This window comes from Pongo abelii, chromosome 4, assembly GCF_028885655.2.
Source record: "Pongo abelii isolate AG06213 chromosome 4, NHGRI_mPonAbe1-v2.0_pri, whole genome shotgun sequence".
Lineage (NCBI taxonomy): Eukaryota > Metazoa > Chordata > Mammalia > Primates > Hominidae > Pongo > Pongo abelii.
The window spans coordinates 121520447-121545988 of NC_071989.2; the positions used below are offsets into that span (position 1 = coordinate 121520447).

Here is a 25542-nt window from a genome sequence, read left to right on the forward strand (position 1 = left end):
TGATGGTAGTTTCTTTTGCTGTGCAGAAGCTCTTTAGTTTAACTAGATCCCATTTGTCAATTTTGGCTTTTGTTGTCATTGCTTTTGGTGTTTTAGACATGAAGTCCTTGCCCATGCCTATGTCCTGAATGGTATTGCCTAGGTTTTCTACTAGGGTTTTTATGGTTTTAGGGCTAACATTTAAGTCTTTACTCCATCTTGAATTAATTTTTGTATAAGGTGTAAGGAAGGGATCCAGTTTCAGCTTTCTACATATGGCTAGCCAGTTTTCCCAGCACCATTTATTAAATAGGGAATCCTTTCCCCATTGCTTGTTTTTGTCAGGTTTGTCAAAGATCAGAGAGTTGTAGATATGCGGCATTATTTCTGAGGGCTCTGTTCTGTTCCATTGGTCTATATCTCTGTTTTGGTACCAGTACCATGCTGTTTTGGTTACTGTAGCCTTGTAGTAGAGTTTGAAGTCAGGTAGTGTGATGCCTCCAGCTTTGTTCTTTTGGCTTAGGATTGACTTGGCGATGCGGGCTCTTTTTTGGTTCCATATGAGCTTTAAAGTAGTTCTTCCCAATTCTGTGAAGAAAGTCATTGGTAGCTTGATGGGGATGGCATTGAATCTATAAATTACCTTGGGCAGTATGGCCATTTTCACGACGATATTGATTCTTCCTACCCATGAGCATGGAATGTTCTTCCATTTGTTTGTATCCTCTTTTATTTCATTGAGCAGTGGTTTGTAGTTCTCCTTGAAGAGGTCCTTCACATCCCTTGTAAGTTGGATTCCTAGGTATTTTATTCTCTTTGAAGCAATTGTGAAGGGGAGTTCACTCATGATTTGGCTCTCTGTTTGTCTGTTTTTGGTGTATAAGAATGCTTGTGATTTTTGTACATTGATTTTGTATCCTGAGACTTTGCTGAAGTTGCTTATCAGCTTAAGGAGATTTTGGGCTGAGACAATGGGGTTTTCTAGATATACTATCATGTCATCTGCAAACAGGGACCATTTGACTTCCTCTTTTCCTAATTGAGTACCCTTTATTTCCTTCTCCTGCCTGATTGCCCTGGCCAGAACTTCCAACACTATGTTGAATAGGAGTGGTGAGAGAGGGCATCCCTGTCTTGTGCCAGTTTTCAAAGGGAATGCTTCCAGTTTTTGCCCATTCAGTATGATATTGGCTGTGGGTTTGTCATAGATAGCTCTTATTATTTTGAGATACGTCCCATCAATAACTAATTGATTGAGAGTTTTTAGCATGAAGCGTTGTTGAATTTTGTCAAAGGCCTTTTCTGCATCTATTGAGATAATCATGTGGTTTTTGTCTTTGGTTCTGTTTATATGTTGGATTACATTTATTGATTTGCATATGTTGAACCAGCCTTGCATCCCAGGGATGAAGCCCACTTGATCATGGTGGATAAACTTTTTGATGTGCTGCTGGATTCGGTTTGCCAGTATTTTATTGAGGATTTTTGCATCCATGTTCATCAAGGATATTGGTCTAAAATTCTCTTTTTTGGTTGTGTCTCTGCCAGGCTTTGGTTTCAGGATGCTGCTGGCCTCATAAAATGAGTTAGGGAGGATTCCGTCTTTTTCTATTGATTGGAATAGTTTCAGAAGGAATGGTACCAGCTCCTCTTTGTACCTCTGGTAGAATTCGGCTGTGAATCCATCTGGTCCTGGACTCTTTTTGGTTGGTAAGTTATTGATTATTGCCTCAATTTCCGAGCCTGTTATTGGTCTATTCAGAGAGTCAACTTCTTCCTGTTTTAGTCTTGGGAGGGTGTATGTGTCGAGGAATTTATCCATTTCTTCTAGATTTTCTAGTTTATTTGCGTAGAGGTGTTTATAGTATTCTCTGATGGCAGTTTGTATTTCTGTGGGATCGGTGGTGATATCCCCTTTATCATTTTTTATTGCGTCTATTTGATTCTTCTCTCTTTTCTTCTTTATTACTCTTGCTAGCAGTCTATCAATTTTGTTGATCTCTTCAAAAAACCAGCTCCTGGATTCATTAATTTTTTGAAGGGTTTTTTGTATCTCTATTTCCTTCAGTTCTGCTCTGATCTTAGTTATTTCTTGCCTTCTGCTAGCTTTTGAATGTGTTTGCTTTGCTTTTCTAGTTCTTTTAATTGTGATGTTAGGGTGTCAATTTTAGATCTTTCCTGCTTTCTCTTGTGGGCATTTAGTGCTATAAATTTCCCTCTACACACTGCCTTGAATGTGTCCCAGAGATTCTGGTATGTTGTGTCTTTGTTCTCATTGGTTTCAAAGAACATCTTTATTTCTGCCTTCATTTCATTATTTACCCAGTAGTCATTACGGAGCAGGTTGTTCAGTTTCCATGTAGTTGAGCGGTTTTGAGTGAGTTTCTCAATCCTGAGTTCTAGTTTGATTGCACTGTGGTCTGGGAGACAGTTTGTTATAATTTCTGTTCTTTTACATTTGCTGAGGAGTGCTTTACTTCCAACTATGTGGTCAATTTTGGAATAGGTGTGGTGTGGTGCTGAAAAGAATGTATATTCTGTTGATTTGGGGTGAAGAGTTCTGTAGATGTCTATTAGGTCCGCTTGGTGCAGAGTTGAGTTCAATTCCTGGGTATCCTTGTTAACTTTCTGTCTCGTTGATCTGTCTAATGCTGACAGTGTGGTGTTAAAGTCTCTCATTATTATTGTGTGGGAGTCTAAGTCTCTTTGTAGGTCACTAAGGACTTGCTTTATGAATCTGGGTGCTCCTGTATTGGGTGCCTATATATTTAGGATAGTTAGCTTTTCTTGTTGAATTGATCCCTTTACCATCATGTAATGGCCTTGTCTCTTTTGATCTTTGTTGGTTTAAAGTCTGTTTTATCAGAGACTAGGATTGCAACCCCTGCCTTTTTTTGTTTTCCATTTGCTTGGTAGATCTTCCTCCACCCCTTTATTTTGAGCCTATGTGTGTCTCTGCATGTGAGATGGGTTTCCTGAATACAGCACACTGATGGGTCTTGACTCTTTATCCAATTTGCCAGTCTGTGTCTTTTAATTGGAGGATTTAGCCCATTTACATTTAAAGTTAATATTGTTATGTGTGAATTTGATCCTGTCATTATGATGTTAGCTGGTTATTTTGCTCGTTAGTTGATGCAGTTTCTTCCTAGCCTTGATGGTCTTTACAATTTGGCATGTTTTTGCAGTGGCTGGTACTGGTTGTTCCTTTCCATGTTTAGTGCTTCCTTCAGGAGCTCTTTTAGGGCAGGCCTGGTGGTGACAAAATATCTGAGCATTTGCTTGTCTGTAAAGTATTTTATTTCTCCTTCACTTATGAAGCTTAGTTTGGCTGGATATGAAATTCTGGGTTGAAAATTCTTTTCTTTAAGAATGTTGAATATTGGCCCCCACTGTCTTCTGGCTTATAGAGTTTCTGCCGAGAGATCAGCTGTTAGTCTGATGGGCTTCCCTTTGTGGGTAACCCGACCTTTCTCTCTGGCTGCCCTTAACATTTTTTCCTTCATTTCAACTTTGGTGAATCTGACAATTATGTGTCTTGGAGTTGCTCTTCTCCAGGAGTATCCTTGTGGCGTTCTCTGTATTTCCTGAATTTGAATATTGGCCTGCCTTGCTAGATTGGGGAAGTTCTCCTGGATAATATCCCGCAGAGTGTTTTCCAACTTGGTTCTTCCATTCTCCCCGTCACTTTCAGGTACACCAATCAGACGCAGATTTGGTCTTTTCACATAGTCCCATATTTTTTGAAGGCTTTGTTCGTTTCTTTTTATTCTTTTTTCTCTAAACTTCTCTTCTCACTTCATTTCATTCATTTCGTCTTCCATCACTGATACCCTTTCTTCCAGTTGACTGCATCGGCTACTAAGGCTTCTGCATTCGTCACATAGCTCTCGTGCCTTGGTTTTCAGCTCCATCAGGTCCTTTAAGGACTTCTCTGCATTGGTTATTCTAGTCATTCATTCATCTCATGTTTTTTCAAAGCTTTTAACTTTTTTGCCATTGGTTCGAATTTCCTCCTGTAGCTCCGAGTAGTTTGATCATCTGAAGCCTTCTTCTCTGAACTCGTCAAAGTCATTCTCCATCCAGCTTTGTTCCATTGCTGGTGAGGAGCTGCGTTCCTTTGGAGGAGGAGAGGCTCTCTGATTTTTAGAGTTTCCAGTTTTTCTGCTCTGTTTTTTTCCCATCTTTGTGGCTTTATCTCCCTTTGGTCTTTGATGATGGTGACCTACAGATGGGTCTTTGGTGTGGATGTCCTTTCTGTTTATTAGTTTTCCTTCTAACAGACAGGACCCTCAGCTGCAGGTCTGTTGGAGTCTGCTAGAGGTCCACTGCAGACCCTGTTTGCCTGGGTATCTGCAGCAGTGGCTGCAGAGCAGCGGATATTGGTGAACCACAGATGCTGCTGCCTGATCATTCCTCTGGAAGTTTTGTCTCAGAGGAGTACCCGGCCGTGTGAGGTGTCAGTCCGCCCCTACTGGGGGGTGCCTCCCAGTTAGGCTACTTGGGGGTCAGGGACCCACTTGAGGAGGCAGTCTGTCCGTTCTCAGATCTCAAGCTGCGTGCTGGGAGAACCACTACTCTCTTCAAAGCTGCCAGAGAAGGACATTTAAGTCTGTAGAGGTTACCACTGTCTTTTTGTTTGTCGGTGCCCTGCCCCCAGAGGTGGAGCCTACAGAGAGGCAGGCAGGCCTCCTTGAGCTGTGGTGGGCTCCACCCAGTTCGAGCTTCCCGGCCCCTTTGTTTACCTAATCAAACAACTAACTCAGCAATGCCGGGCGCCCCTCCCCCAGCCTCGCTGCCGCCTTGCGGTTTGATCTCGGACTGCTGTGCTAGCAATGAGCGAGACTCCATGGGCATGGGACCCTCTGAGCCAGGTGTGGGATATAATCTCCTGGTGTGCCGTTTTTTAAGCCCATTGGAAAAGCGCAGTATTAGGGTGGGAGTGACCTGATTTTCCAGGTGCCATCTGTCACTGCTTTCTTTGACTAGGAAAGGGAGTTCCCTGACCCCTTGGGCTTCTCGGGTGAGGTGATGCCTCACTCTGCTTCGGCTCACGCACGGTGCGCTGCACCCACTGTCCTGCACCTACTGTCTGGCACTCCCCAGTGAGATGAACCTGGTACCTCAGTTGGAAATGCAGAAATCACCCATCTTCTGCGTCACTCACACTGGGAGCTGTAGACCGTAGCTGTTCCTATTCGGTCATCTTCTGAGTGGCCATTCTGAGCATGATGCATACTTCTTGCAACAAACTTACCCCTGACTAGAATAATATTCACCAATAAAGCCTAGTTGATTGTTTATTCTCCTTTTCCTGAACCTTCCTAAGCAGTTTGCATTTTTATTTGTTTATGCATGTGTATACTTATTGCATAAGACAAAATACTCCTTAAGGTCACAAGTTATAATATATTCATCTTTGTATTCCTCTGTGCCTACAGTGTACATTTAACGAATGTTTAACAATAAAAATTAATATTCTTAAATTTGTTCTGCTCTGACAGTTATCAAATTCTGTAAGTATGGAAGATTTAGGAAGTAATCTGTAAAGTAACTATTGATTGTGAATAGGAAATTCCTTTTAGGGAAGCTACAATTTATATTAACAAATAAGGAGCTTTAGCTAATTTACAAGATCAGAATGCAATATTTTTTGTGATTTCCTCATCCATATTATTTCACAGATGGTAATTCTGGAAGCATGTAAGCATATGGTTAGAGACAGATTAACATGGTACAGGAGTTTTCCTCTATTTTAGGAATGAGAAAAATCAAAATGCTATTTGGGAGTGTGGAGTACCGTATTTTGTCTTAAGGTAGTATTAATCTATTGGTTCATTCATTCAATGTTAATTTAGCATCTAATCAATGCATGGTGTCAGGTAGTGTGAGAGACACAAAGACACTGTTGCATTCATGAAGCTTACAGTCTAGCAGGCGAAAGAAGCAGAATAGAAATTACCATAATACAAGTTAGTATTGGGTAAGTTCCTTTATTTTTATTAGATTATTACTTCCAAATGTTAGTTTACTGTGACTACCTAGTAACTAACCATAGAGGGATAGCTTATGAAAAGTAGACTACAAAATATTAATTTAAGAATCTCTTTCTAACTTTTATATACCTTGGAGTAGTCAAGATAAAACTGGCTGGGTGCAGTGGCTCACACCTGTAATCCCAGCACTTTGGGAGGACAAGACAGGAGGATCACTTGAGTACAAGAGTTTGAGACCAGCCCGGGAAACACAGTGAGACCTCATCTCTAGAAAAAATTTTTAAATTAGCTGGGCATGGGGGTGCATGCCTCTAGTCCCAGCTACTTGGAAGCCTGATGCGGGAAGGTTACTTGAGCTCAGGAGTGTGAGGCTGCAGTGGGCTATAATCACACTACTATGCTCTATCCTGGATGACAGAGCAAGACCCTGTCTCAAAACAAAAACAAAAACAAAACAAAACAAAAAAAACTGTGTGGGCAACTGTCCATCAACTTTTCAATAACAACTATAACACAAAATTATGAGTAGTTTTTAGGTTTACTCCATCTCATAACCTTACATAGGAATTGACAAAAAATCCTAACCAAGAGTTCAATGCTTTTGAAAATATTATTACTGCATGGAATTGAAGGAACTGGATAATAACAACTACTAATAAAGAGAAACTATGGCTTTATCAGGGTTAGTTCATAAACAACCAGACAGCTGCCCAATAGAGACTAACTTAAACAGCATGCCTTTCCATAAGAATATGCTACCACTAAAATCCTGAGCTGGTATCTACAATCCATAAAAATCAAAATATTTCAGTCCTGAAAAGCTGATAGAAAAAATCCCAGAAGAAGAAAATGATACTGATTAGAAAGTGATGTGAGATTTATCTAAAGTTACACGACCAGTTAGTAGCAGGGGCACTGAATTTTGGTCACACTGATCTTTTAGATTAGGTAAAATGCACCTAATATGTATTTTCAAAATATAAATTCCTCAGCTAAATCAGACAAAAAGTTGATAAACCTTTTTCTAAAAATTATCAAGCATTTGAAGTGTTTCTATTAAGTGTTGGGCACTGAGGTTACAAAGGCAAAAGACAAGAAAGCATGGTCTGTGCCTTGAGTATGGGGAGAAAGGAAATGAAAACTCTAAGAATATCTAGTGTGAGCAGTGCTGGTGTAGGAGTATGTGCAAGGTACTAGGGCATCAGGAAAGTGTCCAGAGAGGAGGAGCTATATGGAAACAGCCTAGAAAAAAATGAGAGGGTGCTCACCAGACAGGTAAGGGGGAGGAAAGGCACTTATGGGGAGCTGCATGTGCACAGCACTGATGCTTGGAGCAGCCTGGGATGCTGCAGTGAGAGGGGAATGCAGCAAGAGATAATGCTGGAGGGGGAGTGGAGTCACCGGGCCAGACGGGCAGGGCCTTAAATTAAATGCCCCTAGAAGGAGTCTGAACTTATCTGTAAGGAACAGGCAACTGTTGAAGGATTTTAGGAAGAGCTGCCTGCTCAGTTCTGTGTTATAGAAAAATGACTTCAGTTTCAGTGCCGAGAGTCCTGGAGGGGGCAAGCCTGCAGATTAGAATACTAGGATAATAATCCTGGTTAGAGATGAAGTAGCTTAGGAAACCAAAAAGGGAGAGAGGGATAAGCCACACTGATTTCATCCTTTGCCTATAATAAATATAAAATTGCCAACACATTTTCAGAAGAGGAAACACCTCCCCAACAATTTTCTCAGTGACTTTCATCCTGTTTATTACTGTGAAGTAAAGTCAGCTTAAGACTACATCACACAAGATTGAACAAATAAAGCCCTCTCTTGAAAGCATTAACCTCTAATGTAGAATATTTTGTTAAGCTTCTCATTTCTCAGAAAGAAGTTCTGAAATTTTGTAAATAAATGCAAAATTCTGATATTTAAAGGAAATGCAGCCACATTGTTATGAAAATGCTTCCCTTCACCCCATCTACTTTCTCACTTCCTTCATTTATACTACAAATTTGGGCATGTGGATGTTTTAAATAATAGACAACAGGTGTACTAAACAATGTCACTTGCCATAATATTGAATAGATGCCCAATTAACACCAACATTAAGTATAAATGCTCTTTCAAGTATCTTGTATATCACTGATGTGAATGTTTTAAATAATTAAACACAAAGCTCATCTATCTAGAATTTTCCAAGGAACAGTTTCACAAGTAAATATTCAACTGAGAGTTACATCAGAAAACATTTAATGCTTATTAGTCAATCTAGAAACTTGTTCAGTTTACTTTTTCGCTTTGTTAGGTGACAGGGATCCAAATGTTTGAAAAAGTAATAGGTCCAGAGAGTCCTTCTACCTACCCATCTTTTTTTCTCCCATTAGTTAGAGTCATCGATAATCAATGGCATAAATTTAGTAATGACTCATTTACATATTTAAACTGGCATTTTGAAATGACAATGAGAAGCTGACAATTAACTGTTCTCTAAGGAAATGCTCTTTCTCTCCATGTGGCTTTCACTCTGAGACTAAGAATTAGAGATTTTTCAATTTATGGAACAAGAGAGAGTCTCTCCAGCTGAGACTCCCATATCATTTCATTTAGAATGCAAATCTCAACATTTTAAATGTCATTCCTACTGATGCTAAGAACGCAGTTATAAAATGAAAAATCACCCTCACCATAGAGCTTTGGTAAATTAAAAAGTAAAGGACTTTAAGACTTTAAGGGAAGATAAGTTTTCTCAAGTTAGCTGGGCCGCATGTATGGTGGGAAATACCCTCAAGAAGCTATGTTACCTTAGCTTCTCACCTTAAAATGAAAATACTAAGTCCTGTTGCAAAGATTACACAAAATAATGTATGGTCTGATTGTAAATTATAAAGGTTTGTGTAAACATATGTCATTATTACTTTAGACTTCCACTGATACGTTGACTCAAAATAAAAAGACTGTAAAATGATCCTGTGGGCCAGAGGAAAAATCAAAAGTACCCTGAAAAACATAGTTACTAAAAATGCACGTGAACGAATTAGTTTACAGATTCAACACAATCCTTATAAAACTCTCAGCTGTGTTTTTTGAAAAGATTGAAAACTAATCCTAAAATTCACATGAATACTCAAGGGACCAACCACAGACTAAAAATCTTGGAAAAGAAGAACAAAGTTGGACAATTCGTACTTCCCGATTTCAAAACTTAGAACACAGCAACAGTAATCAAGACAGTATGGTACTAGTATACGGATAGGCACACAGAGCAATGGAAAGGACTTGAGAGTTCAGAAATATACTCTTACATTTATGGTCTACTGATTTTTGACAAGGGTGTCAAGAAAACGGGAAAAAGACGAGTACTTTCAACAAATGGCTGTTGACAACTGAATATCCACATTCAAAAGAATGAAGTTGGATCCTTTCTTCACACCATACACAAAAATTAACTCAAGTGGATCATAGACTTGAATATAAGAGCTAAAACTATAAAACTCTTAGATGAAAACATTTAAATTATTTCTGACCTTTGGTTAGACAAAGCCTTTTTAGCGACAGTATCAAAACACAAGCAATAAAAGGCCACAGAATGTACAATATCCATAGCAGGCAAGTCTAGAGAGGCAGCAGACTAGTGGTTGCCTAGGGCCAGAGTGGTTGGAGGAAATGAGGATGACTGCTAATGGGTACAGGGTTTCTTTCTGAGGTGATGAAACTATTCTAAAATTGGTTGCAATGATTGTTACACGACTCTGAATATATAAGACCATTGAATTGTACGCTTTAAATGGGTTAATTATGTAGAATGTCAATTAAATCTCAATAAAGCTAGTTAAATATAACTTAAAGAAATGTATGTGAAAAGCTGCATTGAATAGTGGCCATGACCTTCATTTGTTAAACATGAGTTTGAATTCAGGTACTACTAACTGTGGAATCTTGAGCAAATAACAATAATTCTGAGCCTGTTTTTCTCATCTTTAAATTCTGTAATAAAAATTCCTTTCTCAAAGGAATGAGTATTAAATGAGATCATGCAGATTAAGTGCTTACTTGGCACAGCCTAGCATACAGTAAGCACTCAATAGTATTAGCTATTAAAAAAAGAGATATGTGGGCCTAGACTGTAGGTAGTTGCTAAAAACAAAACAAAACAAAAACCAGTAAGTTGGTTGAGGCATTTCTGTAAATGTTATTTTTTAAATTATATATAAACTTAATAATAAACAGGGTGCTTCCAAATAGGCAGGCTCACTTTGAAATACTCAGTACAAAGCGAAAGAAGGTCATAATCATAGGTCACAGAGGCTGGATTCACCGTTTCACCTAAAACAGCTAGAAAACCAAATACATGAAATAATGATTTTCAGACATCATATAACAGCATAAGAATACAATCCATGAGTAAAGGGCAACAAGCAAGGTGAGCCTACACTTATACCAACTTGCTGCCTGGAGGCAGTCTATAGGATGCAGAACAGGAGGGAAAATCCGAACTGCACCCTGTGGTCTCACTGAGTTGGGGAGAGAGAGAACAAAACTCAGGGAAGCCAAGGCAGATTAAATTTGTGGTGCAGAGGGAAGAGGAAGGAATGCTTTAGATAAAAGAAGCTCCAGAGATGTGAAGAGTAGGCTAATTTAAATTAGCTCTAGTCTGAAGACTCCTGTAGTCATGCCAAACAAAGAAAGCTTAAAGGCAAGCTTCCAAAAGAGCCAAACTCAACTGCAAGCCACAACAAAGTATAGGAATACAATACAGAAACCAGTCCCCAACAAGTTAATATATCTGGCATCCAATTAAATGTAACTAGGCTTGCAAAGAAGCAGAAAACAGTTCCATAACCATGAGAAAAATCAATCAATAAACTCAGAAATGACAGAGATGATGGAATTGGCAGATAAGAATTTTAAAAGTTATAAATATGCTCCATGTCTTCAAATGGAACTTCTAGAGGTGAAAAATACAGTATGAATACAATATGAAAAATGCAGTATCACTCCACTTCTTGGTGATGACACTAAGACAGAGGCACGGTTTGGTGCCAACTCACATAGTGGCAGAGCCTAGAGGGAACCCAACTTTCCTGGCTCTGATCCAGGGCTCTTTCCACTATGTTGCAGAGAAATAACATGATCTGACAGAGGTTACTGGCTGCTGTATGCCTGGGCCTTAGGTGGAATGTAGAGGCAGCAAGGGTAGAAGTAGGAGTCTGTTATAATAGACACGGTGATAAACAAGTGATGGTTTTGACCTCAGTGGTAGAAAGGAAGATGGTAAGAAACGGTTGGATATTAGGTATATTTTAAAGAGTTGGTAGGGTTGCTGATGGGTTGGATGTAGCATTTGAAAAGAGGAAAATGCAAGAAGACTTCAAGTTTTTGACTTGAACCTCTGGCAAGGGAGTAGCCATTTACTATAATGGAGAAAACTAAGGGAGGAGCAGCCTGGGGAGAGGAGTCAGGAATTCGGTTCTGTATGTGATAAGCTTGGGATGCCATCAGACATGAAAGTCAAGTATGCAGTTACTGCATATAGCTGTCTGAAATTCAAGGGAGACATTAAGGTCAGAGATATGGAAAGAGTAAAGATGGTGGACAAATGACTAAAGGTCTTTAAGGGTCTTTAGATAAGAGGAATCTGGGATCCGATAATGTGGCATCATGTTCCTCAGGCAAAGCAGTCTCTTGCCAGTCTCACAGAGAGTCCTTCTTATCATTATGGCTTCTCACACTATTTGTCAGGATTATCCACTTTCGGATTATCCACTTTCTTTCCCTGTGTTTCTGCAGTATCTATCTCGCATGGCTACTGTGAACATTACATAAGCGATATGAATATCTGGTAAGCACTCCATATGTATTAGCTGTATCTTATCTGAAACAGATAATCCTGTTTCTCAAAAGTAATATGGTTTCACTTGTATGTGAATGTTCATAATGCCTTTATTTACAATAGCCTCAAACTAGATACAACCTAAATGTCCATCAATTAATCAATGGATAAACAAATTGTGGCACCTTCATACAATGAAATGTTAGTAATAAAAAGGAACTACTGATATATGTAAAAGTATGCATGAATTTCACAAGCATGACGTTGCTCAAAAAATGTCAGATGCAAAAATAATACATGTTGTATGATTCCATTTATGTGAAATACTAAAAGACAAATCTAATCTGCAGTGACAGAAAGCAGATCAGTGGTTGCAGGGGACTGGGTCTGGGGTAGCCATTGACTAGCAAGGGGCACAGGAAACATGTGTTATGAAAATCAATCCTGATTTTGGTGGTGGTTAAAGGGGTATATATATTTGTCAAAACTCATTGAAATATACACTTTAAATGGGTTCCTTTTATTGCATGTCAGTAAATCAGAGAATACTGCATATCAGTTAGCTCTTCTCAAAAGTAATATGGCTTCACTTGTATGTGAATGTTCACAACGCCAATGTGTCCTCTTCAAAATTGTCTCCCATGTTACTTTACAATCCTAAGTAGGGCTCTACTTTTTATCTTGAGCTACCCCAAGGGGATTTCTGAAGGGCATTTTTTTAACCTAATTAAAACATGAGATAGGATCATATTTTTGACTTATCTTGGTAGGCTGATTGCTTTATGGCTGGTCTTAGGATTTCAATGGTTTTTCTTTTTTCTTCTTTATTCTCCCACTTAGGTTCAGATTATACATTTCTTAGTGACACTATAGTTTCATTGTAGCTTTGAGGCTTTCAGTGCTATTCAGTTTCTTTAATGCTTGGCTTTGGTTATGCTGCCATTTCAATCTCACAAAGGCTCTCTTTCAAAAATTGTGTTCCAGAGTTACTGCTTCCAAGAAGAATGAATATATTGCAGGTTTTATGCTTATGTCATGAGAATCTACTTTGCTATGAGACAAGGAATCTAGAGGTCATAGTCTTTCTGTTCCATTTACCTTTGGTTCAAGTGACTCTTTCAACCATTTAAAAGTTAGATGACTTTTCTCTCTTGCCTCTCCAAGTTCAATTTCTGCTAACACTGAATAAGGGAGAATAGTAGATTATGTTTAAGATGTATACAAATGTGTAGTTCTTTAGATAAGCAAACTACTATATTCTCCATTAAATCTGAAAACCTTTTGTTGTTTATAGTTGTTGCTGCTGGTGTTCAAGGACGACTGAGCAAAGTGCCTGCAAGCAATTTTAGGTCATACATTTCACTGATAACTTCAGTTTTGACTAATTCTCTGATAACACAGTACATGGAACAATGAAGGTGTTTATTCTAGCATTATATAAAATACCGTATTTCAAAACTTCTAAGATGCACAGTTTAACACTGTGAAATCTGAATGTTTCTTAAAATTTATCGGCCTTGTGCCAACACAGTTACCATTGCTTATTCTGTGTGAATCAGGTTGTTATTCCTTCTAAAATGGATTAGATAACTGCAAACCTCAATGCTTCCTCAAGAATAAAAGTCATGGTTATTGTCTGAGAAACTTCCATCAATGTCTTCCAGTAAGATCAGGAGTGTCAACATCAATACTTGCAGAAAGGGTGTAGGCATCTTAGAAGAAAATACTATAGAAAATACTATGCTGCATCCTAAATATTTTGATGTCACAGAGGTTGATGTGAAACACAACATCAGTACTCCAAATGAAAAGGTGATTTGGAAGATTTGGATTTTATTATTTTTATTGATTTTATTTTATTTTCAGACAGTGTCTTGCTCTGCTGCCCAGGCTGAGTGCAGTGGGTATTCACAACTCACTGCAGCCTTGACCTCCCAGGCTCAAGTGATCCTCCCACCTCAGCCTCCTGAGTAGCCAGGACTACAGGTGCAAGCTGCCATGCCTGGGTAATTTCTGTGATTTTTTTGTAGAGACAGGGTTTCTCCATGTTGCTCAGGCTCGTCTTGAACTCCTAGGTTCAAGAGATCCACCTGCCTCAGCCTCCCAAAGTGCTGGGATTACAGGCGTAAGCCATTGCAGCTGGCCAAGACTTGGATTTTAAATATGAAGAAGTTTTAGAATTATTTTAAACAATTTGAATATGAAGAAGTTTTAGAATTATTTTAAACAATTTGATTAGCCTATTTCCCTTTTTATATATGTACAAGAGTGCAATATGATAAAAATCTATAACTCAACAATTTTAAGGGAGTCCTTTCAGTAAGAATTTTAAATTTCTATGTGGTAAGAATTATTTTGCCATAGTTTAATCGGTACATAAAGTAATGGTTTGTCCTAGTCTTTGGCAACTTAGATTTAATGAAATTCTAAAACAAATAATTAGAAACAATCTAAATAGTCAACAACAGAACAATAATTAAATTAATTAAATGAATAATGAGATTACAACAAATATAAATATTTTTGGCTGGGCGCGGTGGCTCACACCTGTAATCTCAGCACTTTGGGAGGCCGAGGCTGGTGGATCATGAGGTCAGGAGTTCGAGACCAGCCTGGCCAACATGGTGAAACCCCGTCTCTACTAAAAATACAAAAAAATTAGCCGGGCATGGTGGCACACACCTGTAGTCCCAGCTACTCAGGAGGCTGGGACTTGAACCCAGGAGGCAGAGGTCGCAGTGAGCCGGGATTGTGCCACTTTACTCCAGCCTGGGTGACATAGTGAGACTCCATCTCAAAAAAATAAAAAATAAAAAATAAATCTTTTTTAACAGCTTTGTTGAGTTATATAATTCACATACCATAATGTTCACCCATTGTTTTTTACTATATTCACAGAGCTGTAAAACTATCACCACAACCAATTTTAAAACACTTTTGTCATTTCAAAAACAGAAATCCTATACTCTTTAGCTCTCATTCATCTATTCTTCCCATTACCCACAAACCTGAGTAACCACTAATCCACTTTCTATCTCTATAAAACTGTCTACTCTAGACATTTCACATAAATGAAATAATATAATATGTGGCCTTTTGTGACTGGCTTCTTTCACTTAGCATTAATGTTTTCAAGGTTCATCCTTGTTGTAGCATGTATTAGTACCTCATTCCTTTTTATGGTTGAAAAATATTCCATTACATGGATACATCACATCTTGTTTATTCATTCATCAGATGATGAACATTTGGGTACATCTTTTGACTATTATAAACAATGTTGTTATGAACATTCATTTACGTTTTTGGGTGTACATATATTTTCAGTTCTCCTAGCTGTATATCTAGGAGTAGCACTGCTGGGGTCATACGCCAATTCTATGTTTATGTTTTAGAGGAATTGCTAGACTGTTTTCCACAGTAGCTGCATCATTTCACATTGCTATCAGCAATATATAAGGGTTCTGATTTCTTTACATCCTTGTCAACACTTATTATTACCTGACTTGTTGATTATAGTCTTCCTAGTGGGTGTAAAGTAGAATCCCATGGTAGTTTTGATTTGCATTTCCCTAGTGGCTAATGATGTTGAGCATCTTTTCATGTGCATATTGGCTATGTGTATGTCTTCCTTGGAGAAATGTCTATTCAGATCCTTTGTCCATTTTTAAATTGAGTTATTTGTCTTTTTATTATTAAGTATTCTTTATAAATTCTAAATACTAGTCCTTTATCAGATGTACAATTTGTAAATATTTTCTCCCATTCTGCAGGTTGTCTTTCACTCTTTTGATAGTGTTTTTTGAAGCATAAACTTAAAAAATTTGCAGAAGCCTAATTTAACAATTTTTTTCTTTTGTAGCTTGTGCTTTTGGTGTCACATAAGAATCCATTGCCAAATCGAAGTTCACAAAGATTTAGCTCTATTTTTTCTCCTAAGAGTTTAATAGTTTTAGTTCTTATATTTAAGTTTTTGATACATTTTGAGGTAATTTTTGTAGACAGCGTGAGGAAAGTGTCCAACTTCATTCTTTTATATGTGACTATCCAGTTGTCCCTGTATCATTTCTCGAAAAGACTATTTTTTCCCCCATTTTACCCTTGACCTTGGCATTCTTAATCTCGGTGCTTTTGTTGAAAATCAATTGACATGAATATGTACGTTTATCCCTGGACTTTCAATTCTATTCCATTGACCTATCTGTCTATCATTATGCTAGTACCATACTGTCTTAATTACTGTCGCTTTGGAGCAAGTTTTGAAATTAGAAAGCATGAATCCTCCAACTTTGTTCTTTTTCAAGATTCTTTTGACTCTTCTGGGTCCTTTACGTTTCCTCATGAGTTTTAAGATCGGTTCATCAATTTCTGCAAAAAACAGCAGCTGGTATTCTGAGAAGGACTGCATCGATTCTGTAAATCAATTTGGGAAGTATTGCCATCTTAACAATATTAAGTTTTCCTATCCATGAACACGTGATTTTTTTCCATTTATCCAATCATTTTTAATGTACCCATAGAGGAATGGCATGATGCAGATATATCACTGGGAAAATAGAAATAATATTCCTTGGTTATGGGATTAGAGATCATTTTGATCTTATTTTTGTATATTTCTATATTTTTCCAAATTTTCAACAACAAGAGTATCTTTTATATAACCCCAAAGAAGTTATTTTTAAAGAAAAAATATCTTTAATAAAATACACACATATCCTCAAACACCTAAAGACAGAAATACCATTCAACCCAGTAGTCTCATTACTAGGTATATACTCAAAGGAATATAAATTATTGTATTATAAAGACACATGCACCTGAATGTTCACTGCAGCACTATTCACAATAGGAAAGACATGGACTCAACCTAAATGCCCACTGATGACAGACCACACAAAGAAAGTGTGGTATGTATACACCATGTGATACTACACAGTCATAAAAAAGAACTAGATCACATCCTTTGCAGGGACATGGATGGGACTGGAAGCCATTACCCTTAGCAAACTAACACAAGAACAGAAAACCAAATATCACATGGTCTCACATATAAGTGGGAGCTAAATGGTGAGAACACATGGACACATAGAGGGGAACAACACGCACTGGGGCCTATCAGAGGGTGGAAGTTGGGAGGAGGGGGAGGATCAGGAAAAATAACTAATGGGTACTAGGCTTAGTACCCATAACTAGTGGGCACTAGGCTTAGTATCCATAACTAGTGGGCACTAGGCTTAGTACCCATAACTAAAGGGTACTAGGCATGGGTGATGAAATAATCTGTACAACAAACCCCCACGACACAAGTGTACCTATGTAACAAATCTGCACATGTACCCCTGAATTTAAAATAAAAGTTAAAGATATACATATTTAAAATATTACATAAATATGGAAAATATCTGGAAATGAAAATGTTTGAAACATTTTCCAGTATACGTGAACATACCACTGTTTATTCTTGGTCACATTTTCATCAGAATTTGCTGATTGTGTGCTACATGGTAGATACTGTGCTAAGTACTGAGTACACTGTTATTGAGAAAAAAGATATGATTTCTGCCCTCAGGAAGCCTACATTTAGTGACAGAATGACAATAAACAGGCAAAGTAGCAAACACAAAAGGAATTATAAGTTGTAAAGGGCACTTTGAAAGAAAGCAATCAGTACTATGATGGACAATAATGGCAGGATAAAGCAAACCTATTTTGATATAGTGGTCAGGGAAGCTCTCTCTAAGGCATCAACGTTTGAGCTAAGACTTGGGAACTCAAAAATGTTAAGTGCTGGCTTTCAATATTTGTCAAACGTATGTTCAACATAAGCAGTTTCTTATATTGAACGGTAAAAACAAAAAGCCTTAAAATTCCAAAGGGAAAATAATTTCAACAAATAGAGTAACCTCCACCACCTTCTATAATATGATATGCAGGGTCCAAAAAATCCAGTACCATAAAATATGTGGTAAAGTCATTGTAAGGTTAATGAAATGCACTGAAAGAGCTTACGGTGGTCTCACTCTGCTGCCCAAATCCAGCGGGGTACCAGCCACAGTTTGGAGCCACTTGATCATAGCTTTCTGTTCTACCTTAACTATTGATGGGAATGATTCTGGGTCCCTTTTATAGGCTAAAGTTCCTTGGCAGAAGCAGCAATTCCAAGAATCTAGTTAGCTGATGCCTTTTTTGTCAGCCTGATAGGAAAACTGGGCCAAGAGAATATTGAAAGCACAAAGCACCACCCCTTATCTCCCTGACATTTCCCCTCATGGCCCAGTTTCTCTTCCACTTATCCTTCCCCCAAACTTAAGATTTCCAGCCTACTCCTGTTTAGAATGAGGGTTCGGCAGAGGACCAGAGCAAATATAGTTGAACGTGGATTATCATGGGGGGGGCGGTTATTATAGGTATTAACTGCTACTTGCCCACCCAATATCTATTTCCTGCTTTTAGTAACAGAACCCAGATTTTGTTTAGGAGGTACTGTGCCTAGTTGAATTATATGCTTCCTCAGACTCTACTGAAGTAGGCATGGTTAAGTGATGTAGTTTGACCAATAAGATGTCAACTAAGGGATTCGGGAAAGCTCTGCCTTAATGATACAGGCACCACTTATTTCCACTTCCTTTTACATCTTCTTCCCTAGAATTTGGGGATGAAGAGGGAGACAGGGCAATCATCTTTGGAGTATGAGATAACCATGAGGATGAATGCTTTACGTGAAAAATGGTGTTGGAGAAAGGTAGAAGGTAGCTGGGGACTGACACCACCGCAGAGCTGCTGCCCCAACCTAGATAGCCTACCTCCAGATTTCTACTAGGTGACAAAGCCAACCCTTATTTGACTGTGGTTAGGTTACTGTGATGACATATAGTCATCTGAAATTCTAACAGATACAGCTGTCTACCATGAACATAAATTTAACGTCTTTGGATGAATCCAAAGTTTTTAAGGTTTTAATGTAAAAAGTCCAACTCTCATGTCTGATAAAACAGGAATGCACAACCCTCCAAACCATATCATCCACGACAGAGTGGTAAGTACAGGTCATTAAATGAAAGCAGCACAGAAAAGTGGCTTCAGAGAGGGAGTCATTTAATGCCTCTTACCTTCATTAGCCCCATTCCCCAAGTCTTATCACATAAACGTAAATTCCAGGTAAAACTGTGCTTACTACGTAAACACACTTCCAGACAAGTTCCTTGTTGCCCTAGATTGCCATCCCTAAACTTCTCCTACATGGCAATTCTGCCACAGCATAATTTCCAGGGCAACTCCACCCACAGTTAAAGTTATGATTTAGAGTTCATTACTACACATACCTTGAAACTTTTAAGCAGACACATTAAAGTAATGCAGCTCAAGGAATGTTAACAACTTTTTCCACTTTTGCCCCAGCCAGTTTCTACTCTAATCCAAAACGGCTTCTTTATCACCACCCGCTTTACTCAAATTACACTTACAGAATTCATTATCCTCCCGAGTAGAATCACCGAAAATAATGTGAGCATTTATACAGAAAGTGTAGTTCAGATAAAGCAATATATTAATAGGCCAAATTAGAGAAGGATAGCACGCTGCTAGTTTTCTATATGCACTCTTGCCCGTGTGAAATTAAACTTTTTTGCATCCATGCCGGGAGCGGTGGCTCAGGCCTGTAATCTCAGCGCTTCCTAAGGCCGAGGCAGGGGGATCACTTGGGGTCAGGAAGTCGAGACCAGCCTGACCAAATGGTGAAGCCCCTTCTCTACTAAAAACACGAAAATTAGCCGGGAGTGGTGGTGGGCACCTGTAGTCCCAGCTACTTGGGAAGCTGAGGCAGGAGAATCTCTTGAACCAGGAGGTGGAGGTTTCAGTGAGCCAAGACCACGCCACTGTACTCCAGCCTGGGTGACAGAGTGAGATTCTGTCTTTAAAAAAAAAAAATAATTGTATCCAAAGTTGGAGTCTGCTTTTATTAATGAAAATGAGATAATACACCTTTCAAGTAGGAAAACAACAAAAAGGAAAACTATATAATGAAATTTCTTTTACTCCCAGAACCAAAATAACGAGACTTCCAGATAGAAATTTGCATGGAGTCAATCAGAATTACATATTATTTTCATTTCCGAACAGAATTACTCCATCAAGTTTTCTGATATCTTCCTAAAGTTTCTCAGTAAATCTTTAGGAAAGTAATAAAAATTCACCTAAGAATGATCAAAATTGCGTTGAGTCTCAAATAAATAATTTTTTTTTTATTTTAAGGGAAAAATTCCGCACTTTTTTTTTTTTTTTAAGGTAGGCAGGGACAATCAGGAAGCAGCCCCGGATTTTCAGAAACGATCTTTAGCATGACCAAGACAAAGACTAAAGAAACATGTAATGCACAACTTAGGCTGCTCCTTCATCCAAGGCAATTCAAATTTCCACGGATACCAAGTCTTCAATGTCCGGTGTCAACCTTTCAATAGAAGCATACCAGAAAATGTTGCGATTGCCTTCTTCACCACAAGAGTCTAAGTGACACAAATTTGGGCAGAAGTAATTATTTGGCCAAGCCGAGAGGCAGGAAGCTTAAATACCGCCTCTGTAGAAGGTGTGGGGATCCTAAGCAAACACCCCAAAGTTTGTTTGCGAGTGGAGGTGCGGAGGCGCCGGGAGCCACCCCCGAGGCTCACCTGGTCAGCGCACAGAGCCGGGTAGGAGTCGGGTCTAGCCCTAGTTTGCTCCTGAGCGCTTCGTTCCACTCAGGCTAGTGCGTTTAAATCAGTACTGGGTGGCAAACGATACCTATTCTTTGGGCTCTGAAGTTTGGAATTCATGGGTTCTGCGGCACAAGAAAGTTTCTTCGCAGGTTATTTCCCTGTCGGAGGCTGTCGCTTAGCGCATGTCCTCCCGGTGCGGCCCCGGGGTGTCCACCGAGCCGCCGGGCAGATCGCTGCCCCGTGCCGCAGCATCTTGATGCCCAGGACCCCGAGGCTGTGAGGCAGCCCCTCCTACCTGGGACAAGCGGCCAGAACTCCTTTTCCCACAGGGAAGAACACTCCGAGCCCCGGGAAGAGTGCGCATCCTAAGGAGATGTCTCCTAACGCCTAGACAAAGACAGCGCTGGGAAAAGTTGGACCAACTGGCACCCCCGCAAGGCGAACAGAGCAGCCCCTCGGCCTTGGTGGCCGAGCCGGCTACGCGCTCTCGGAGTCGCAGCCAACTTTTCCCGCGAGCTTCTGAGCAACTTGCCGCAAGTTGGGGCGAGGGAGCGGAGCAGGGGTCAAGGGCGCGCGGACGGGCTGATCTCGCCCTTGTCGGTTTCCTTGTACCTCCCCGCGTACCTGCTGATGTATCCGTCCCCGTCGCCGTCGCAAGTCTGGAAGAGGCGCCGCATCCTCTCCTCCTCGCCGGTGCTGGACGTGTCGCTGCTGCTGCCGCCGCCGCCGCCGCCGCTGCTGGCGCTCCCCGCAGCCGCTGCAGCCGCGGCCGCCATCATGCGCCCGCTCCCTGCTTGGGAGGAGGAGGACGCGCGGCCGCAGCAGGAATCCGGCCGGCGCGCAAGCTGCCTGCAGCCCCGAACCCGCCTGACAACGGAGCATGCCCAGTGGCCGCCGGGGCGCTCCGGGTGAGGGATTCCACCTCTCCGGGTTTTGCCCGGACTGGGAAGGTGGGCGCTCTGGAATCGCCCGAGGAGGCACCTCAGGGAAGAGGGAGGAGGGGAAGGTGGCTAGAAGAGTCAGGGAGCTAAGGGTGGCATCGGGAACACAAGAGGAGGCAGAATACACTGGAAGCCACCGGCAAGGGTGTCAGTATTGTGCATCCGGCCACGACGCGGTCCCGGGACACTTGGGGACGCTTCAGGCAGAGGGCGGGTGTTCTCCCAGCAGAACTCCTCCGACCGCCCGGAGTCATGGATTCCTTTTCCAGAAAAACCATATAAACACTCCCCTTCTGCAAACTCAAAACGGTGCTTGTAATCCCACTCTCCAGGATTGTTGCGGGTTCTGTACCCATAGCCACCAATGAGAACCAGAATGACTGGCCTTTTTATGAAATTTTGACACCTGTCAAGAAACCTGGCCCTCGCAGCCTTGATCTTGGCTTCCACTCTGTACTGGGAACAGTCTGCGCGCTGTGTGGCATTGTGCACGTTGGGTCCGTTTCTGGAAACGGCTCACTCTACTGGCCAGGCATCACTAGAATTTCCCCCAATAGCTTTATTAATGCCAAGAGCGAACATAATAGACGGTCTCATTTGATCCACACTCCAGACCTGGAAGATGCCTCTTTTATTATCAATCCTACGACTTAGGAAGTATTAATAGATAAGTACCTCATAGAGTTATCTTGCGTATAAAAGGAGAGCAGACATAATGCAGTTAGGACAATGTCTGACACCTAGTAAGTGCTCAACAAATGTTAGCTCTCATTGTTCCCAATTTACAGGTAAGAAAACTGAGGTACCAGACCTGCTCAAGATTCCAGGTTTAGTAAGTGTCAGGGCAGAGACAAGCCCGGGCAGCCTAACTCCAGAGCAGGAGCCTTTAAACACTGCACTATTCCCCCATAGCCAAAAGGAAACCACAGTGAAGCAATTTGTGGTTTCGTGAATGACTCATTATTCTGTCCTGGATCTTCTGCCAGAGAGGCGTGTGAAGTTCTCCGGTGGTTTTAAAATATGTCCACAGATTCTTTGGTGCACCCCACATCAAGAGGTGGAGTCTGTTGCTTCCCCTAAACCTGGATTGGACTTGTGACTGCCTTGACTTCTGAGACTAGGTTAGAAAAGGCAATGCAGATTCCACTTGGCTCTCTCCCTTGGGACACTTACCTTTGAAGCCTTGAGCTGCCTGAAAAGAAGTTTGGCTACCCTGAAGCTGGAGAAACCATGCAGAAAGACCACGTAAAGAAAAGAGATGACCAAAGAGCTACAGCTGTTCTAGCCCCTGGATCTTTGAATCTTCTTCCCATACTAGGTGCCAGACATGAGTGAGAGATGATGCTGGCTCTAGATGCTGCAACTGCATTAGAGACCCTGAGGAAAACTGGCTAACCAACCCCTAGAGCTGTGAAGATAATAATTAAAAATTGTTGTTTTAAGCCATTAAGTTTTGAGGTGATTTGTTATGCAGCAATATATAACTGGAACAAGTCCATATGTCTTGGGAATGTCTGCCAGGTCAGAAGGAAGGAATCTCTGCTCTCTTTCTCCTCCTCTCCACCTTATCTACCTATTCCTACTTTACTTCTTTATTATTCTCTAAGTTCCCAGTATTTTAGGGCACTGAAATCATAGATTCATGAGTTAATGAGTTAATGGGTTATCATGAGAGTGGGACTAGTGACTTTATAAGAAGAGAAGGAGAGACCTGAGCTAGCAGGCTCAGCCCCCTTGCCATGTGATGCCCTGCACTGTTTTGGGACTCTGCACAGAGTCCCCACCAGCAGGGTGGCCCATTGACCTTGGACTTTTCATTCTCCAGAACTGTAAGAAATAAATTCATTTCTTTATAAATTACCCTAGTTTCAGGTAGTCTGTTCTAAGCAACAGAAAATTGACAAGACCAGAAATTAGTACCGGGAGTGGGATGTTAATGAAAACGAATACCTGAAAATGGAGAAGCAGCTTTGAAACTGGATAATAAGCAGAGGCTACAAGAATGAAGCAGCAGTTTAGAAAAAGCCTAGGTTCTAGTGAGGGCTGAGAAGACAGGAAGAACAGGGAAAGTTTGGAACTCCTTAGAAATTGGTTAAATGGTCATAATCAGAATGCTGATGGAACTATGGACAGTAAAGGCCATTCTGACAAGGTCTCAGATGGAACTGAGGAACAAGGTACTAGAAAATGGAGTAAAGACAATCCTTGTTATAAATTGGCAAAGAACTTAGCTGAACTATTTTCTATGCCTGAGGGCTTTCTGGAAGGCTGAACTTGAGAAAGAGAAGCTGGGGTATCTGGCCAAAGAAATATCTAAGCAGTAAAGCATTCAGGCTGCGGCATGGCTACTTTTAACCACTTACATGAAGCTGTGAGAGGGAAAAAAAACTTTAAAGGTGGAATTTATAATCAGAAGCAAAGTGGAAAGATTTGGAAAACTCTCAGCCTGGCCATGTAAAGAGTGAAAAGGTGTGTTTGGGAGAGGAAACCAAGGGTGTAGCCCAGCAACCTTTTGTTCCAGAGATTAGTAAAGGAAGAAAGTATCATCACGAGAAGGAAAGACCTCGATGGCATTTCAGAGAACTTTGAGTTGTTCCTCTCATCACAGACCCAGAGGCAGGAGGACAGAATGGTTTCAGGAGACAGACCTGAGGCACCTTTCATGGGCTTGCTGCCCAGGGCTCTCTCAGGTCTTTACTTCCCAAATTCTGGTACAGTGCTTTTTGGACATGCCAGCTGTGGCTCAAGAAGCTTTAGGTGTGAATTGACCTGCCACTCAAGAAGATAAGAACCATAGGCCTTAATGGCATCCATATGATGCCATTATAATTCTTCAGGTTTGCAGAAAGCAAGAGCTGTGGAGATGTGGGGGCCTCCACCTAGATGTCAAAGGATTTTTGCTGAAAGCCTGGGTCCAGGCAAAGGCTTGTAACAAGGGCAGAGCACTTCAGAGAGCTCCAACTAGGGCAATGTTAAACAGAATTGTAGGGTCAGAGCTGCTGCAGAGAGTTTCCAACAGAGCAATGCCTAGTGGAGCTGTGCGAACAGGGCCACTAACAGAACCCCAGAACTGTGGAGTCACCGACAGCATGCAACATCTACTTGGGAAAGCTTCAGGCACCGGGCTCCAACCTGTATGGGCAGCTGTATGGGCTATACCCAGCAAAGACATAGACATGGGGCTGTCTAAGGCCTTGTGGGCCCAACTATTGCTCTAGTGTGTCCAAGAGGCAGCACGTGGAGTCAAAAAAGATTGTTCTCCAGCTTTAAGATGTAATGTTTGCCCCACTAGGTTTTGGACTTTCTTGGGGCATGCTGCTTTTTTCTTTTTGTTTATTCCTTCCTTTTGGAATGGAAATGTCTGTTTTATGCCTATACCATTATTGTATCTTGAAAGTGGATAATTTACTTTGATTTCACAGGAAGATGAAATTCTGGACTTTGGACTTCTGAGTTGTGCTGAAACAAGTTAAGACTTTGGGGCTATCAGAATGAAATAAATGTATTTGTTTGTGAGAAGAACATAAGTTTGTTGGGGGACAGGGACAGAATGCTATGGTTGAATGTTTGTACTCACTTGAAATTCATGTTGGAACAATCCCCAGTGTGGCAGTATTGAGAGGTAGTTGGATCATGAAGGCTCTTCCCTCATAAATAGATTAAATCATTCATGGATTAATGGGTTATCATGGGAATGAGACTGTTGGCTTTATGACAAAAGGAAGAGAGTCCTGAGCTAGCATACTCAGCCCCTTTGCCACGCGATGCTTTGTGCCGTCTTCAGCCTGCAGAGTTCCCACCAGCAAGAAGGCACTCACCAAATGTGGCTCCTCAACTTTGGACTTCCCAGCCTCCAGAACTACAATAAATAAATTTCATTTATTTGTATATTACCCCAGGTTCAGGTATTCTGTTATAAGCCACAGAAAACAGACTAAGACACTATCTACTACCCAATAATATTTTATTGAAATTTGCTACCAGCAGCACAAATATTCCTATCTATAAGAAAACAAGAACCAAAGCCCAAGAGTTTATATATATTTAAGTTTATATATATAAATTTTTTAATCCTAATTTTTCTAATTTTTATAGAATAAAACAACTGTTGTTTGACA

General features: G+C 40.5%; 1 protein-coding gene and 1 long non-coding RNA gene across 4 annotated transcripts in view; one reads left to right on the forward strand and one right to left on the reverse strand.

Annotated features, from left to right (window-relative positions):
- The window catches only part of MCC (MCC regulator of WNT signaling pathway), a 498353-nt gene that overhangs the window by 452122 nt on the left and 20689 nt on the right, over positions 1-25542 (reverse strand). Inside the window, exon 3 of one of the 3 annotated variants that reach the window (XM_063723849.1) lies at positions 21108-25283. The exons of the other annotated variants lie outside the window; for them this stretch is intronic. Coding sequence (XP_063579919.1) covers positions 21108-21262 — 155 coding nt within the window. The 5' untranslated portion in view covers positions 21263-25283. The remainder of the gene's footprint in view (positions 1-21107; positions 25284-25542) is intronic. 3 annotated transcript variants of the gene reach the window in all.
- Positions 1-25542, forward strand: part of LOC134761417 (uncharacterized) — a 65368-nt gene that overhangs the window by 26358 nt on the left and 13468 nt on the right. The window lies entirely within an intron of this gene.